The sequence below is a fragment of the Cricetulus griseus genome, assembly GCF_003668045.3.
Source record: "Cricetulus griseus strain 17A/GY chromosome 1 unlocalized genomic scaffold, alternate assembly CriGri-PICRH-1.0 chr1_1, whole genome shotgun sequence".
In the NCBI taxonomy this organism is placed as follows: Eukaryota; Metazoa; Chordata; class Mammalia; order Rodentia; family Cricetidae; genus Cricetulus; species Cricetulus griseus.
In genome coordinates this window covers 229183336-229200678 of record NW_023276807.1, presented here as the reverse complement: position 1 = coordinate 229200678, position 17343 = coordinate 229183336, and the positions used below count along the sequence as shown (strand labels likewise).

At 41.8% G+C, this 17343-nt stretch overlaps 1 protein-coding gene across 2 annotated transcripts in view; it reads left to right on the top strand.

Moving 5' to 3' along the window:
- The window catches only part of Lrch1 (leucine rich repeats and calponin homology domain containing 1), a 183113-nt gene that overhangs the window by 149730 nt on the left and 16040 nt on the right, over positions 1-17343 (top strand). For both annotated transcript variants that reach the window (XM_027390137.2, XM_027390136.2), the window contains 3 exons: positions 5106-5215; positions 7309-7446; positions 12836-12913. In XM_027390137.2, the coding sequence (XP_027245938.1) occupies positions 5106-5215; positions 7309-7446; positions 12836-12913 (326 nt within the window). The remainder of the gene's footprint in view (positions 1-5105; positions 5216-7308; positions 7447-12835; positions 12914-17343) is intronic.

The window sequence follows — 17343 nt, the reverse complement described above, 5'->3', positions numbered from 1 at the left end:
ATTCCCAGCTCTCCACTGTCTCCTGTCAGACAAATCTACATTCATTGTCCCAGTGAGGCCCTGACGTGTAAGGCCCTAGGCCAGGCCTTCTTTTTATTAGAAATTCTGAGGCTTCCACAGCCAATACTCAGTAGGAGCATCTAAAAATAAAACAGCCCTGCATTTATTACATGACCTTTTTTTCCCTTGTGTATAACAATTCCAGGGATTTACCACATTTACCACAGCAATAATAAAAGGACTGTTTTCAGTATTCCTCTGGACTGGGCAATCATGTCAGATGTTTCTGGTGGTTTTCATTTTTCTTTAATTTGTCCGAAGTGTGACTCACATCTTCATCCCCTGTGTATTAGACTTTGCCTGGTGACTGCAGTATGTTTTCTAGCTCCGTTGAAGAAGCTGTGCAGTAGAAGAGCTGATGCTCATGGCAAATATGCTTTCCATGTTGTTCTCGATGCTTCCATAGATCCAGACTGTTTACTCTAGGCCTTCTTGCCGTGGCCAACAATGCTTATTTGCACATTTATGTTGTTTCCCCAGTTTCTTCATTGTCTGACACCTGTGGCTGTCCAACCATGTAAACTATAGCTTAGATTACCATACAGTAACTTTTACTTACTAACTTTGGCAAACTTAGAATATTCACCCCTTTGTTTATTGCCTTACTTTGCACACAAAATCTTCTCCTTTCATTTAAATCCCTTCCAACATTCTGTTCCAAATTGAGCTCATTTTAAATTCACCATTTTCTTTGTAACGTATTCTTTAAAGAGACTTTTTTTTTTTAATGGCAAATAAGCTGGTTTTTGGAGACTCACAGTTTCTGAAGTCAGTCTCTTCACAGGGACAGATGGAACGGAAGTACATCTGTGACTCTGCCTGCCTCTGTCACAGGCTGGGGTGGCTTTTCTTCCCAATGATCATTACTGAGAACTCGCCCTCTTCTGACCTAGCTCTTAAACATTCTCTTGTGGCTTACTTGGAGGTCAAAAACCCATCCTGGTCTCTTTTGAGGTATTTCTGCCTTCTCATTTGAGGTGAATTCATGGGTACTAATTTAGACATTTAAAATTGATATTCATAGTGAGTGAATGGACATCCATCTCTGGCCAGTTTACAGACATTTTGTTTCTTTTATGATGACAGTAAGGTCTTATTCTCTCCATTATAAAATTAGGGAATCTGAGGCTGTGTGAGATTCCTCAGTGGTTTTCAACTGTGGCTTTAGGTTAGAATGTCTGGTCCCCATGTTCAGAGACATTAGGTGACCATTGGCATTGAGTCTAAGCATTTACTTGTCTGTCTTTATCTTTTTATGTCTACATTGTAGACATAAGATTGACAATATCCCAGTTAAGTAAACTGCCCAAGATAATAGAGAGGAAATATCAGCATTTGAAGGGCAGTAAATGCACCTAATTCACTTGGAGCACCAGAAGGAAATGGAGGAGTTTACCTGATTTCTAACTCCCAAGAACCTGAATCTAAAGCCCATAAGTGTCCACAGTCATTATATTTCTGCCCTTGAATTTGAACATATTAAAAGGTACTCCAGTCCACATTTTCAACTTCCAGGAAAGAGAAAGCTAAATTTCAAAGCCTCGTGCTTTCACGGAGATGAACTCTCCTTTAATTCTGTTTAGTTTTGGTAATAGGAATTGAGTAGGGAGCTCTTGAAATGCTGTGATAGAGAAATAACACAAGACAGGATGATTCTTCCATGGGTCAGTTTCTTGAAGACTGGCTTCAGAAAAAATAAGCTGGCAGGCTTATTAGCTGAAAGAGTTTCTTCAAAATTCTTAAATAGTCCACAGAAGTTATAACTAATTTAGTGTATATACTACATATACTCCTTGTTTTCAATAACTATATGTACATTTGAAGTATTTGCTTAAAACTGTAAACTACAGTTGAAATACCTGTAATACTTTTTGATTGCTTGCCATTCACAGAACAAACACGGCAATGTGCAGATTTTGTTTTTAAGAGGCACAGGAATTTAAAGTAAACAGGCATGTCAGGAAATGAAAACCCAGACCTCATTGCATTACCCTGCTATCTCTCGCAGGGCCCTGCCAACATAGACACTTGGATTGTGTGCAGTTAAACCAGAGTTCACAGTTCATTCAGCTTCCTCATATTTTCATATTCAGAACAGAATCGTCCAATGAAAACATATTGAACATATCAAGCAGGTCATATTAGATAAGATTTCCCCAGGAAAAAATGCAAAAGGGAAATGACCTCTGAAGGAAACAGTAGGCCTATTGGAGTGGGGTCGAGGCACCCCTTGGTGGCATGTGGGTGCTTTACCAAGCACCACCCACATTCCTCGACTCTTTTGGTAAATTCAGTTAACATCTTTGTGAGATGAGATTGCCTTTAGGTTTTACCCTGCATTCTTCTTCCTATTGCTGTGTTTCTATATTGCTGTGTTTCTATCACTTCTAATTTGTCAGCCAACTCTCACTTTCTTTTTCAACTCTCCCCTCACCGGCTGGATCACATTATCTTTCTTTTGCTAGCTTTGGCTTGCTAGCTTTCTTTCTTTGAGACTCTTACCACAGAGTCTCCTGTAGCATGCTTCTTTTTTTTTTTTTGTTTTGTTTTTTTTTGTTTTTTGTTTTTTGAGACAGGGTTTCTCTATGTAGCTTTGGAGCCTATCCTGGCACTTGCTCTGGAGACCAGGCTGGCCTCGAACTCACAGAGATCCACCTGCCTCTGCCTCCCGAGTGCTGGGATTAAAGGCGTGCGCCAATGACGCCTGGCTGTGTGGCATGCTTCTTTACCAGTGACTTCTTGGTTCGCTTCCCTCATAAATCCAGGGTGCACACTCCATTCTGTCGTTCCGGAAAGCCTTGTGCACACTAGGTCAGCCTCATTCTCCAAGTACCGAGTCAAAGACTGTGTCAAGCTTCTCAGTGTTGGTTCTGGCATCTTTGAACTCATGTAGAAAGAAAACTGCAGTATTCAGTTGGATACAGTCTCACAGCAGTAAATATTTAGGTACATGAAGAGCACATGGTTTATTTTTCTCTAAGTGTTGTATTTGCAAGCCATAATTAATTTTTAAAGTGTAGTAAGCTGAGGTCGTTTCTAAAGTGACCTTGTAGGAAATGACAGAATGGACGTCTTAGACTCCTTGGATTCAGCGCTGTTTAAATGACAGTGGCTGGAACTATTGCAGTTGCGGTGTCCATGCCTCTTACTAGGTGGTGGCGATTTCTGACACGGACATTCTCAGCACAAACTGTCCTTAATGACTCAACGCCGCCACCACCTCCCAGCCAAATCTAAAAATCAGCCCTGAGAGAACCAGACCATCCCAGCCCCAACAGCCTTGTGTCTCCAGGCTAAAAAAAAAAAAAAAAAAAAAATCTCTGATAAGAAAAACTTAAGATTCCTGCTACAACTCGCCCTCCCCCCCTTTTTTGAGACAGGGCCTCACTGTCTAACTCTGGTTGGCATAGGACTCTGTAGACCAAGCTGGTCATTAACTCACAAGAGATTCATCTGCCTCTGCCTTCCAAGTGCTGGGATAAAAGGCATGTACCATCATGCCTAGCTACTAAAATCATTCTATACAAGTAAACTATTTTTATAAGGCCGCGAATCCATTTTTATTTATTTACTTTTTATTAGCTTAAATCTGTAAGAGATGCAGCATCACACATATCTTGTATCCAGTGGCCTTTGCAATATGTTGCTTTGGAATTTGGCATGAACCAGGTCACTGTTTCCACAGGCCAGAGTTATCTTTCAAAACCAGATTATTCTGCTTTTGTTCAGTTTGCTTCTGGAAGTCACTAGGTTGCTTTTTGCTCTATACACCTAAACATCTCTTGCCTAAGGAGAATTCAGTTTCATCTCTAGCATACACACCTTCACTTTCAAGAAGAGCTGAAAGTATACTTGGTTTTTAGGAGTTCTGGTCCCAGCATTCCTTGACAGGTGCAAAGATGGTGGAAAGCCATAAGTAGGCTGTATTTTATTCATCCTAACTGATATTATCACCTAGAAGTTTAGTGCATATGATATTTTGAGTTTTTTCCCATTGTCTGTTCTGTTCTGTTCTGTTCTGTTCTGTTCTGTTCTGTTCTGTTCTGTGTTGTGCTGGGGACTGAACCCAGGACTTCATATGTGCTGGGCAAATGCTCTATCATTGAGCTACACATTCAGCCCAGGAGAGTGTATATATTTTCCGTTTTTTAACTTAAAAAGTATTTATTTTTATTTTATGCATATGGATGTTTTATCTTACATGTATGTCTGTTTACCATGTCCATCTCTGATGCCCTCAGAGGCCAGAAGAGGACGTCAGATCCTCTAGAATTAGAGTTCACGTGGGGGCTGGAATTGAACCTTGGTCCTCAGACAGTGCTCTTAACTGCTGAGCTGTCTTTATAGCCCTGAGAGCATGTATTTTCTGTGCTACTCCAGGGGAAGCAGTGTTTTCAGCCACTGCTCTGGTAGGAAGCCTAAGGCCCCCGAGCCAACAGTGATGAAGCTACCTGTAGTCCCACCCGCCTTTGGGACAGTAATCCAAGGACAGCTGTAAAGAACTGGCTCATTGAACACCAGGGTGATGGGACAGAAAGCAGAATTTTTCCATTTTATTCTCAAATATATAGCCCCGCATGTCATCACTTAGTTGGTGATAGAGGCTTATTAAATGTGAAGCCAGCAAGAACAATTTCCTATAACTGTTTGTAACACATAAAATAATTCTATTATCTTAGTTGATAAACATTATTTAGCTTTAAAGAAAAATAAAGCATACAATTAGAATTCAATTAGAACAAAAGAAACAGTGGCAGTGAGAGAGATTGAGGTGATGGCATGCCCTTATCTCCACCCCTGTGAAACCCATCCCTCAGTTCAGTCTGTTCAGCTAATTCAGTCACCGCATAATCAACTTCCCAGTCTACACAACCTAGAGTAACTCAAGAGATAGTTTCCCTTTGAGGATTAACATCAGACTTTCGCTGTGAACCTTTGAGAGATAAATAATTTGGGATGAATAAATAATTTATTTAATTAAAATAAGAATAGCCCTGTGGAGCAATATGGATTGATCCCCGCCCCACCCCCCATTTCTATTACAGTGTTTGTAAGACCGCAGAGAAATTTGGAATCTATAGACCCACAGTTTACGATTCGGAGGAAAATGGAGCAGATGAGAGAAGAAAAAGAGCTGGTGGAACAGCTCCGAGAGGTACTGGGGGCGGCCTGTGACTGAGTGTGGTGTTCAGAGTCAAAGCAGTGTTCTCTGTGTTGGAAAAGCCTTCCTGAAGCAACACACAGTATTGATCCAGCTAGGTTGGTCCCTGACAGACTGTTTGTTATTGTGTAAGTCACTAAACCTTGAGTTTCAGTTTCTGCTTATACTAAAGACCCATAAGGGAGTTCTGATATACTATAAAAGAATGCCTGTCATTTATTTGCTTAATAGTAATGTTTCATTACTTTAAAGGCATTTATCTAGTATTCTGAACTTTGTATTTCCAACAGGTGAGAGCTTTTAAAGCCACTCGTAATAAGCCATTGAATTCCAGTTGGATTCCATCCAAGATATTCAGCTTAATATTGGGGGGCACTGGGGCTGTGTGTTCACGCTGCTGTGGAACCTCATGGACACTGGAAGTTCTTTCTGTCTACTTAGGAAAATGATACATTTGTATGAGAACTAACAGTCCCATTGCCAAGGAGGAAGCTGGTGTCATTTGTGAAGGCAGTGTGTAAGGTACTCACATTCAAAGAGAAGTATCATAGGGCTACAGAGGGTAGGAAAGCTTCTGAGAGGCCACAGATTTTATGTTGAAGCCTCTCCTTTCTCTGACAAATGTTTTTTGGCCACTGTATTAGTTGGGGCCTTTAAAGGGAAAGAACTGGTAGAATAAATGAATATGCACACATACATAGACACATACACACACACACACACACACACACACACACACACACATATATATATATATATATACCTGTGTATATGTATTTATTTAATGCATATAATTATTTTAATCAAATATATATATATATATGCATATGTATAATTAGGGGATTTATTTAAAGATTGACCTGTAAGTAATCATAAGAGTCTCATACTGGAGAGGCCAAGGATCCAGTAATTGCTCAGTCCTGGAGGCTCAACGTCTCAGCAGGCTGAATCTGGAACTGAAAGCCTGGAGGAGTCCTGCAGAGATGCTGGAGTCTAAAAGCAAAGCTTCCTTCTTTCATGCCCGTTTATCCAAGCTGCCACCAGAGCATGTCACCCACAATCAGATGGGTCCTCCTGATTCACAGGAGGGCTCCACAGCTTGTATTTTGGTTGATTCCAGATTCAGGCAAATTGATGACCAAGATTTGCCCTCACAACCACCTATGCCATGCAGCATTGAGGTGATTGACACGAATGGTGCTCCCAGTAAGCACACTTGCACAAGCTAAGTACCCTGCAGGGTCAGGTGAAGATGTCGATGTCTTTTGAGTTGAAGAATAGCATGGACGTGAACTCTGTGGCTTTTCTTCTCACCTCATGTCCTTCTGCAGCCAGAGAGCACAGTGAAAGCTTGTGTCCTCTACCTAGACAACTAGGGAGTGGGTGGTCTAGCAAGACAGAGAGCTTTCAGACAGTTACATAGATTGTAATCCCAGTGCTGAGGAGGTGGAGGCAGAAGGTCTAGGAGCTCAAGGTCGTCCTCAACTACACAGAGAGTTTGATGATAGCCTGGGCTACATGTGCCACTGTCTCAGAAACAAACTAAAAAAGGATTTCATTATTTCCACAGTTTTTAATTAAAGCATTTCAGTACAACTGAATGAATCTGTCTTTATACAGAAGGTTTTTAAAAAATGTTGAAAATATTTAACACAAGTTTTTTCCAAACCTTCTGTGTCTGGGGTGTATATGTATGTGTGTGCACACACATATGTGTGGAGGCCAGGAGATGACCTCAGGTGCTCCTCGGGTTCCATCTACATTTTGTTTTTGAGTCAGGGTCTCTCTTTCATTGGCTTGGACCCTACTCACTATGCTGACTGGTTAGTAAGCCTCAGGGACCGTCCTGACTTCACCTCCCCGGTGCTGGAATTGCAGGCATACACTACCATGCCAGACTCTTTGGGCTCTGGTATCAAGCTTGGGTCCTTGCAAATACTTCACTGACAGAGCCACCTCCCTACCTGCAGACAATCTTACCCTTGTCCCCTCATTGAGAGTAGTGCTCTAGTTCAGATACAGCTGTGTTTAACACTTCACTTGTTTTGGTACCCATAGCAGCTGACTCTTTCTGCTTCCACCCCCAGAGCATCGAAATGAGGTTGAAAGTGACCCTGCATGAAGACCTAGGAGCAGCACTCATGGATGGTGTTGTGCTCTGCCACTTGGCCAACCACATCCGCCCTCGGTCTGTTGCCAGCATCCATGTTCCCTCACCTGCAGTTGTAAGTAATGCCAGATAGAGGAAAACTGGCGTACGGTAGACTCTCTCTGCATGGAGTTGTTGGTGAAGATGCTAGTGGGTTCTCCAGGAGTCTACCTGGCTCCCTTCCATTGTGTCCCATACAACTAGAAGAACTGAGCAAACAGGGAGTCTGAGGAAACAGCATTGCCACTAGGGGAGGCTATTAAAAACATGTATGGGAAAGACAGAAAATAACTATCTCAGGCGTGGAGTTTAAAGACCTTACAGATCCAAATGTTGGCTTAAAGGCCATGGAGCACAGAGATATGCCTGTTTAAAGGCCATAAAGCACAGAGATTTGGTCCTCACAAAGGGGTATTTAAACAGCAAGGTGTCTCTTCAGAAGGGTGTCTTGGTGAAGGTTTTTTTCTAAGTGGATTCTCATGCTTTTTTTCTCAGTAGGATTCCACTAGATACTCACCAGATAACCCAGACTGAGTGCTCACACCTCAGTCTCCCCAGTGCTAGAGTTACTGATTGGGATTTCTTCTCTCTACTCATCATTGGGGATTTTGCAGTAGCATCCTGAGTAACTGACCAATCCAGGCACCACTCAGCTGGTATTTCTCCCCCCTTCTCATCTTCTTTTCTCTCTTCCCTCTGCCAGGGATCAAACCTATGGCCTCCGCCTGCTAAGCAAGTGCTTTCCCACTGAGCTATCTCCTAACCCAGACCCCATGTCCTAGGTGTCACAGAGCCTGGGACAGGTGAAAGAAAGCTACAGGGGCAGTTTGTGATCCTGCCTCCAAGAGGGGAGGAATCAGATAGACTTGTCTTTGCAGCCCATATAAGGTTATACAAATAAACGCAAAAAGAGTTTATGTCAATGGGTTTGGTGAATCAGGGAAAGCTGAGGAGCTTAGGACCTAAGATGCAAGACTGGATTAAAATTCCACATCTATGTCTAACAGCTTTGGGCAAGCTGCATCCTGTCTTTAGCTTGATACACCCTTCTCTGAAATAGACCTGCTCTTGAGAAGATGATATGAGGTACTAGAGAGACAAGCCACATAAATGAGCCACTGCTACACGCCGTGTTTATATATAGCAGAGCCACTAATGGCAAGGTACAATTTCGACTGTGTAATCAGTGTGTCAGGTGACCACTTGTGGGAAACCCCTGCCCTCCTTCAGGAAGCTCTCACTAGGGCGTTTTTTATCCTACTCTGTTTTCCTCTGGTAGCAGAAGGATTAGCTGATGGTCTCATTTCAACTGTCAGTTTCTTGTCTATAATATTGATTCTGCTTTTTCCTTTCAAAGGCATGGCCACTTTTTTTTTCTTTTTTCTTTTCTTTTCTTTTTTTTTTTTTTTTTTTTTTTTTTGCCTCAGAAACATATTGGAGGAGGGGAACAATGTAACTTCTCTTTGAAATCTGTCTCTAGCATCCTTAATGGAGGGTAGTGAATTCTGTCATTCAGTGTAGTGCAGAGGTCTTCTTGTTGCTGTTATCAAGAGTCATGTTTATTTTCGAGCTCTGTGTGTGGGTGTGTGCACATAAGCACAGGAGGCCAGAGAAGGGTATTGGATTCCCTGGAGCTGGAGCTGCAGGTATTATGTGGGTGCTAGGAACTGAACTTGGCTCCTCTCTTAGCCACTAAGCCAATTCTCCATGACATTGTGTGAGCTGTATGCCAGACTGTCAGTGTTTTGAGACATACTGGATTCTCTGGCTTCCAAATAGAATGTACACTGTCACCTTGCAAGGTGTCAGCAGACATTCAGAATTGTAAACCCTTACACTTTTATTTATGTTTCAGGAAAAATGGTATACTTTTGATGAGAGATTTTTATTTTAATATTTTTTAATTGGAGAAATATAGGAAACAGTGCTTGGTAGCAGAAAACAGCATCCTTCTGTCTTTACCATTAACACACTCCATACTTTTATGTTTTTAATTGTGATTTGATATATACTCTGTGGTAACATTTCAAATCTATGGGAGCCTAAGTTGTCTGTCATCAGTGCCTTCCTGATTATCTTTTTACTGTTGTGTTGCGGGAGCGGGAGTATGTTCCTTACGAATTTCTTCTAAATGCCCACTTACCAGAAATTCTCTTGTGATCTGCTTGAAGTATTTTTGTTTTTAAAGTTGGTGTTGGTGTGTATGTGTGTGTGTGTGTGTAGGCATATGCTTGCCACACTGGGTATGTAGAGATCACAGGATAACTTATAGGAGTTGGTTCTCTTCTACTGTGTGGGTCCTAGAATGGAACTCAGGTCATTAGGCTTGGTAGTAGGTGCCTTTACTACTAAGCCATCTTGCTGGCCCTTCAAGCAGCCCTGCTGTAGCCATAGAATCTGGACACCACGGTTCCTGCTCTGACCCAGGAGAATTTGGTTTCCTTGTATTTTCCTGCATTGCTAACCTATCACCAGTAATAACTACCCCATGTCACTCTACACCGTCTTTCAGCTTATTGTCTCAATTACACTGGAGCTGTGTGGGCCAAGGTTTCTGTCTTTTTGGTCCATTGTTGTACCTTCAGCACCAAATAGAACATGTTTGTGTGTAGACTAGACAACCAATATGGATGTGTTGCACCATCAGCAATGCCCAGTGTACCTGTCCTGACCATACTACTGCAAGCATTAAGTATTCTGGTCTTTCAGTTCATGAGTCCCAGGGTATGTGTGTTTTTAAAGCCAAGCTCAGGGAAGGTAGTTTGGATAGAGTCATTGCCATTCTTAACACAATAAAAATTTCCTTAAGAGGAGAAAAATTAGTTTCTCTAGTTTTGCCAGGCTGTAAGCAAAACATTGGTATCCCAGTTGGTGTAATTAAAAGTGTGTTTTGATTGACCAATGGTGAGGCTTTTTTGTTTAAACTTATTTCTTAGTTCTAGTTAGGGAACAATCTTGTTTCAAGTCCCTTCTCCCTCTCCCTCCCCTCACCCCCAACCCTCCTCCCCCTAGCCACCCCCACCCCATCCACCCACCACTCCCCAGGCAGGGTAGGGCCCTCAATGGGGGCTCTGCAAAGTCCACCAAATCTTCCTGTGCTGGGCCTGGGCCCTTCCCCATGTGTCCAGGGCCAGAGTGTAACCCTTCATGTGGAATGGGCTCTCAAAGTCCCTTCTTGCACCAGGGAAAAATACTAATCCACCACCAGAGGCTCCCTGGAGTGCAGAGGCCTCCTTATTGACATCCATGTTCAGGGGTCTGGATCAGTCTTGTACTGGTCTCCCCGACAGCATCTGGGGCCCATGTGCTCTCCCTTGTTCAGGTCAACTGTTCCTGTGGGTTTCTCCAACCTGGTACAGACCCCTTCGTTCTTCATTCCTCCCTCTCTTCAACTAAATTCCTGGTTTCGGCTCAGTGTATATCTGTGGATGTCTGTCTCTGCTTCCATCAGCCACTGGGTGGGGGCTCTAGGATGGCATAAAGAGAAGTCATCAATCTCATTTTAGGGGAAGGGCTTTTAGGTTATCCTCTCCACCATTGCCTGGATTGTCAGATCGTGTCATCCTTGTAGGTCTCTGGAGATCTCCCTGGTTCCAGATCTCTTCTCGGGCCTATAGTAGCTCCCTCTGATATGGTTTCTCTCATCCTGCTCTCTTTTCTCTATTCTTCCCCCAACTCAGTATTTCTGCCCCTCCATTTCCTCTCCTCTACTCCTCTTCTCTTGCTCTTATTGTAGTAGCTCCTTCCCCCCTACCCTCATGCCCCCAATTAGTTCAGGAGTTAATGCTGGGAATGGTGAGGCTTTAACCACTGTCACAGCACTGTTCCTGAAGTATGAGTACATGATGTGGCCATATATTGTTTATGATATAATAAAGCAACTGGAGATCAAAATGCAAAGCTAGCCATAGCCATAGAGCAAGGCTGTGGTGATACATGCCTTTAATTCCAGCAACCATTCTAGCTAGCCATAGAGGCCAGACAGTGGTGGTACACACCTTTAATCCCAGGACTCGGGAGACAGTGGCAGACTGATCTCTGTTAGTTCAAGGTCACACTGAGTTACACAAAATTGATCCCATCTAAAAGAGAAACAGCTCACACAAAGGTGATCTCTGCACTTGGGATCACACACCTTTAATCCCAGCCCTAGGGAGGTAGAGACAGGAGTGATATTGCTGGGGGGAGAGAGGAATGTAAGTCGGGAGAAGACAGGAACTTGGGGAATGCAGTCTGAGGCTTGGTGGAGGCATTGCACTCTGAGGATTCGTGGAGATAGTATTGACATTTCAGCTTGGAAGAGATAAGAGCTAGAGGCTTGGCTGCTTTGCTTCTCTGATCTTCAGCTTGAGCCCCAGAATCTGTCTCTGGGTCTTTTATTATTCCTGTTACAGGTCTGTGGACCATAGGACTGCAGGATGCCCGGCTTCTGCTGCCTCATCTCCTCTAGAACCTATGCTTCTCTGTCCCCTGTATTCTTCCTGTCCCCCCGTCTGTGTGTGACTGGGCACAGCTGTCCTGTGTCTTTACGTGACACTTGTGAGAAGACTTTCTCTTCCGCCATGGGGGATGGTATTTGTTTACCTTCTTGGCTAAATTGTTCCACCCACACTTCTTGCTTTCATTTTTAAGGAAATTAATAGTGGAATTTTAAAAGTACTAGTAAGCAGTGTTTAAAATTTACCATCAAATTATTTTCCTCTATATGAATCCAGTGAACCTGTTATCCATCCACATCTTCCAGGTCATGGAAGTAAAGCAGTGAACAGCTTTGGGTTAAATCTACTATTTTTAGTGCTGTTTGCCTCTTTGTCTCTTTTCTAATTCAAGTTTTTGGCTTTTCGAGACAGGGTTTCTCTGTGTAACTTTGGAGCCTATCCTGGCACTTGCTCTGTAGACCAGGCTGGCCTTGAACTCACAGAGATCCGCCTGTCTCTGCCTGCCGAGTGCTGGGATTAAAGGCATGTGCCACCAACGCCCGGCCTAATTCAACTTTTAAGAGACAATTAGCCTCAAGGATTTATAACCCTTGGTATGAAGTAACATTTGTTGTTGGAGACAGGTGATGGTTGTGGTATATTTTTAGATGAACTAAAATGGATTATCAAAATGAATTATCCGGTAGGTAGGTAGGTAGGTAGGTAGGTAGGTGATTGTGTGTGTGTGTGTGTGTGTGTGTGTGTGTGTGTGTGTGTGTGTGTGCGCGCGCGCGCATGTACACAGATAATTAGATGTGTGGGCAGAAAACCTAGCATGTGCATACATATATGTCAGCATATCAACATTGCATACTTGTGTCTGTCTAAACATCTCTCTAACTAACATGCGCATAGAAATGTCTTTGTAGGCACACACAGCCCAAGAATATGACTCACAGTATTAAGGTTTTTTTTTATCTCTAGATGGATGTTTCTGGATAACTTTTATCTTAATACTATGTTGTTTCTGTATGTTTACATTTCTAGCCAAAACTCAGCATGGCCAAGTGCAGGAGGAATGTGGAAAACTTCTTGGAAGCGTGCAGAAAACTTGGCGTTCCCGAGGTAACACCAGACTTAGTTCAAATGTCCACATTTTGATAAAAAAAACAAAACCGCCAACATAGCTCTTGAACCATTCAATAGACAGCGTGTTTTTGTTTCACATCTTTTCTTTAATTTCAAGAACTCTTGAATGAGTGACATACACTTTGAACTGAAATTGCTCTATGGCAAAGAAATTAAAGTGGCTTTATACGTACATGTTCACTTCTAAGGAAAAGGGGGAACCATTTGTTTTGAAATGTGAAATTCAAAATTTGAAAAAAAAAAAAGAACTAATATCAGTGAATTGCTGATTTTCATTCCCAGTGACGGCATTTTAAGATATGAATCAAACTAATGTTCATTAAGAATACAAGGGTTGTTGTTGTTACCGTTGGTGATAACAATGCATATGGCTTTGTAGTTTGCTAACTACGTTTTCATTTTATCCTTCTATCTTCTCAAGGCCCAGTTTGCAGTTCTCTGTAGCCCAGTTCTCTGTATAAACAATTATACAGCTTACCTGTCCCCACTCCCCATCCCAGGCTCAGCCTCCAGGCATACTCAGGAAGGTGCTTGGGGCTTTTAGAGACTTCCATATTTACTTTAACATAAAATGACTATAGGTATCAGCCATACAAATTAAGACATTCCTGATTGTTGTAGTAGACAGAGATGAGTAGAAATTACATTTCTTATGGCTTCCATGTTTTCTAATGATACAGAGATAAAGCAACTTAAAAAGAAGAAGCAGTTAAGAAGCAAAACTCTCAGGAGAGACTCTGAGTTTGTGGATCACGTTTCAAAGTATATTGCACCACTCTCTTCCTAGATCCCCATTTCCCTTTCCTTCTCCCTCTCATTTTGGCTTAGGGGGAGGTTAGTGAAGGATTCCCGTGTTACTAGAGAAAAGGGAGACTATTATTAAAGCATCCTCACATCAAGCCATGTCAATAAAAAGACACTTATCAATTCCATTTTTGAAAAACAAAATCTAATTTTATTTACTGGTTGAATTATCTCCATGATCAGTTCTGCTTTCAACTCCGTTAATCCATTCATCTGTGTCACTTGTGTATGTTTGAATATTCCATAAACACTCCTGGCTTCGAATGTTTATGAAAATATAACTTTTCCGATCATTTGGTTCTGCCATGGGCTAGTAAGAGTCCCTGCTGTGCATCGGAACTCTGTGTTGGAAGGCCCTGGTGAGTTATGAAGGGTCATCTTGTCACTGTCACTTGGCTCACCCTGGAACACAGTGAAACGTGAATGCCCTTACTAGGTGAGAAAAGCATACTAAATTACCATAAAAAAGAGTAAAACAACAATTTCTCAATATGCCCCTATCGTGGTGTCCCTAATAGTGATAGTCAGCTCATAATTCCCAAGAAGGGTGAAGAAAAGTGAATGATGCTTGCCAGAGTCACACGACCCAGTTGTTTATACTTTATTATTTTTAAAGTTGTAAGGGATTTTCAGGGTGTGTGTGTGTGTGTGTGTGTCCTTATTTCCACTGGTTGCAAGAGTTAGTTACCTTAGGTCACTACTACCAGAAAAAAATTGTATAAGCATCTAAACTGTTTACTGAGGATGTTAAGTAAGAAAGTCACACTTGAATGGAAAGCCAGAAATCCCTAATTAGAAAGTAATTAGCAACTCTCCCTGCTTGCTCAAAACAATGTGTTCATCTCACAAATGCATGAGTGAGTGTTTCCTTCAAGGAGGTGACACGAAGTTCATCTGTTCTCTAGTGCTGTGTTATTAGTTCCTTTTCGTCATGGGTTTGCCATTTGAGACTGCAGTCTAAAGTTGGCACAGTTTGTACAATTTATCTGGTATGTAGGGGCAGATTCAGTTAAACAGTTACATGCAAAGTCAGTGGATGGGATGGGAACAGTTTTTAAAATTGTAGAAATCTCTACTGGTACAATCCTAGATACTTGCCCCAGAGTCGGTCAGTATTTGTGAAATAGTTACATACAATTGAACAATTGATCCTCAGAACCAGGTGGTGGTCTGTTGATTATCCAGGAAGTGTGTCTGTGTCCATGTTGTAAGGCAGCATTTCACCTCACTACGTGAATAGTAGAGGGTGTGTGTGAAACTGTCATCCCATGGTGTGGTAAGCCCACTCCTTACAGTAAGTGGTTCCTGCTGGCTTTTGTGCATACATGGTGTCTTTGGTAGGCTAGATTCAGAGCTATAGACAGTGGTACCCTGTGTAGGCTGCTGCTTGGGGTTGGATTGGCAACTATGTCTGACCTCTGTGCAAGCATCACCTTGGCCTTGAGGCCAGTTCTTGGTGGACTCCTAAATCATTCAGGATAGACTATCACCCAGGAATCAGAGTCTGGTTAAATCTTGGGCCCTTGAAGCCTGAGCTTCCTTTGTCATGTATGAGTCAGCTTGGTCCTCCTGTCCTCTGGTTTGCATGCAACAGGTTCGTTGTTGGCTAGCCTTCCACATCTAGACTGCTTTAGGAATATTACTAGTAGTCTCTCTCAAGTTGAGAGAAGTCTCATTGATGAAGAATCAAAATCTGTATTATATGACAGATACATGGTTTGCTGGGAATGTTTCCACTCAATTTTAAGTGAATAGCCATGGCCTTAGAACTCTGTAGGAATAGTCTATCTTTTAACCTAGGTACCTGTTTAGACGGGGGTGGGTGGGCTTGGATCAGAAAGATACTTTGTTTCCTCACTGCCCTGCCCTTGCCCTCTTTACTCTCACTAGAGATCAGAGAAGGAAGTTAAGACAGTGACCCAGTCAGCACTGGGTATGCACACCTTGGCAGGCAGTGGACCTTCTTGCCTCACTGGCAACACAGTCCATTCGGGAAGATGCTGCAAGGCCACTAGTTTTCATTCCAAATTCACAAGGACAGACTGTTGGGTGGACCTCAGTTTTTGTACCAAGTGGAGTTAAATAGCATTGAAAATTACTTACAGATGCTAACACTGATTCTGTTACTATAGGCTTAAGTATGTTGGAGGTTTCCTCCTTGTTATCACCTGTTAGCATTTGGACTTGTGTTTCATAATGAGATTTTCTACAACAAGTAATGGTAAAACATTCCTACACCACACATGCTGGGTAGGGTTAGATGATGCAGACGTGATAACCGATCAGAACTTTGTCATCCAATGGCAAGTTGAACTTAGTTTTGTTTTCAATTTTAGGAGAAAGGAGTTTCTTATTTTCTTTGAGTTTGTCTCAGTTTCCCACAGACTTTTGTAATCACTTTAAATTGAAACCAACAATCAGTTCTTTTGAAGGGTGGAAATGAGATTCTTGGCATGATATTTACTGTAGTTGTGCAGTCTTATTCGTTAACTCTGTAGTTGGGTAAGGAAATACAAACTGACAAGTTTATTATTAAAGCAATTTGTTAATTCATACTTTTGGAGGAACCTACCTTATAAAGTCAGCTCATCTCTTTTTTTTTAAAGATTTATTTTTCTTTTTAGTTACAAGAATGTATGTGAGTTTGTGCATGTGAGTATAGGCTCAATGAAGAACAGAAAAGGGTATCAGAACCCCTGCCGCTGGCATTAACAGTTATCTCTCCATCTCCATCAATTCTTTTCTAAGTACCATACACTCATGTGAGCATCCTTTAATCTGGTGTGCTTCCTTCCCACCTCTTGTCATTCGTAGTTGAAAATCATCTTAAAAGTAGCTTTTAAAATGAGGATTTTAAAAGTTTTTAAATACAAGGACACTTTAAATTTTATCTCAGATATATTTAGCTATTTTTTTTCAAGATGGCTAGCAATCTTTTTTTTTTTTTTTTGATGTTTTATTGTTGACAATGACCTAAGCTTAGAGGAAAGTTTTACACTAGAAACCCAATTTTTAATAATAGTCAAATTGCATATGTAGACAAATTAGCTTGACAATATTAGAGCTACCCTCTAAGTCCTTAAAATTGTCAATTCTTTATTGTATATTCGAAATCCTCTACCTTTCTCCTCACGGCACCAGACTATATACCTGGTAGCCAAGTTTGGGTGATTACCAACATACTGTTCTATGAAATGTTCAATCAAAATAGAAGCATATTGATCAAGTAAATGCATTCCAATTCTCTAAATAGAATATCTGCCTAGATATGATTAGCTCTTAAAATCTCTACTCTTTGGTACCATCAGTGTCCTGGTTTGGTTTCTGTCGTTGTGATAAACACCATGGCCAAAAGCAACCTGGGGTGGATAGGGTTTGTTTCATCCTACAACTCCCAGGTGATGACCCATCACTGAAGGAATTAAGGGCAGAAACTAAAACAGAGGCTATGGATAAATACTTCCCAGAAGACTTTACCCCAGTGGTGCTGGTTTTGTTTTGTTTTGTTTTGTTTTGTTTTTCCAGTCACAGTTGATTTCTCAGCCACAGCTAGCCAGCATTGATTTGTCCCAGTAAATCAAAGGGTTCACTGCAGCAACGCT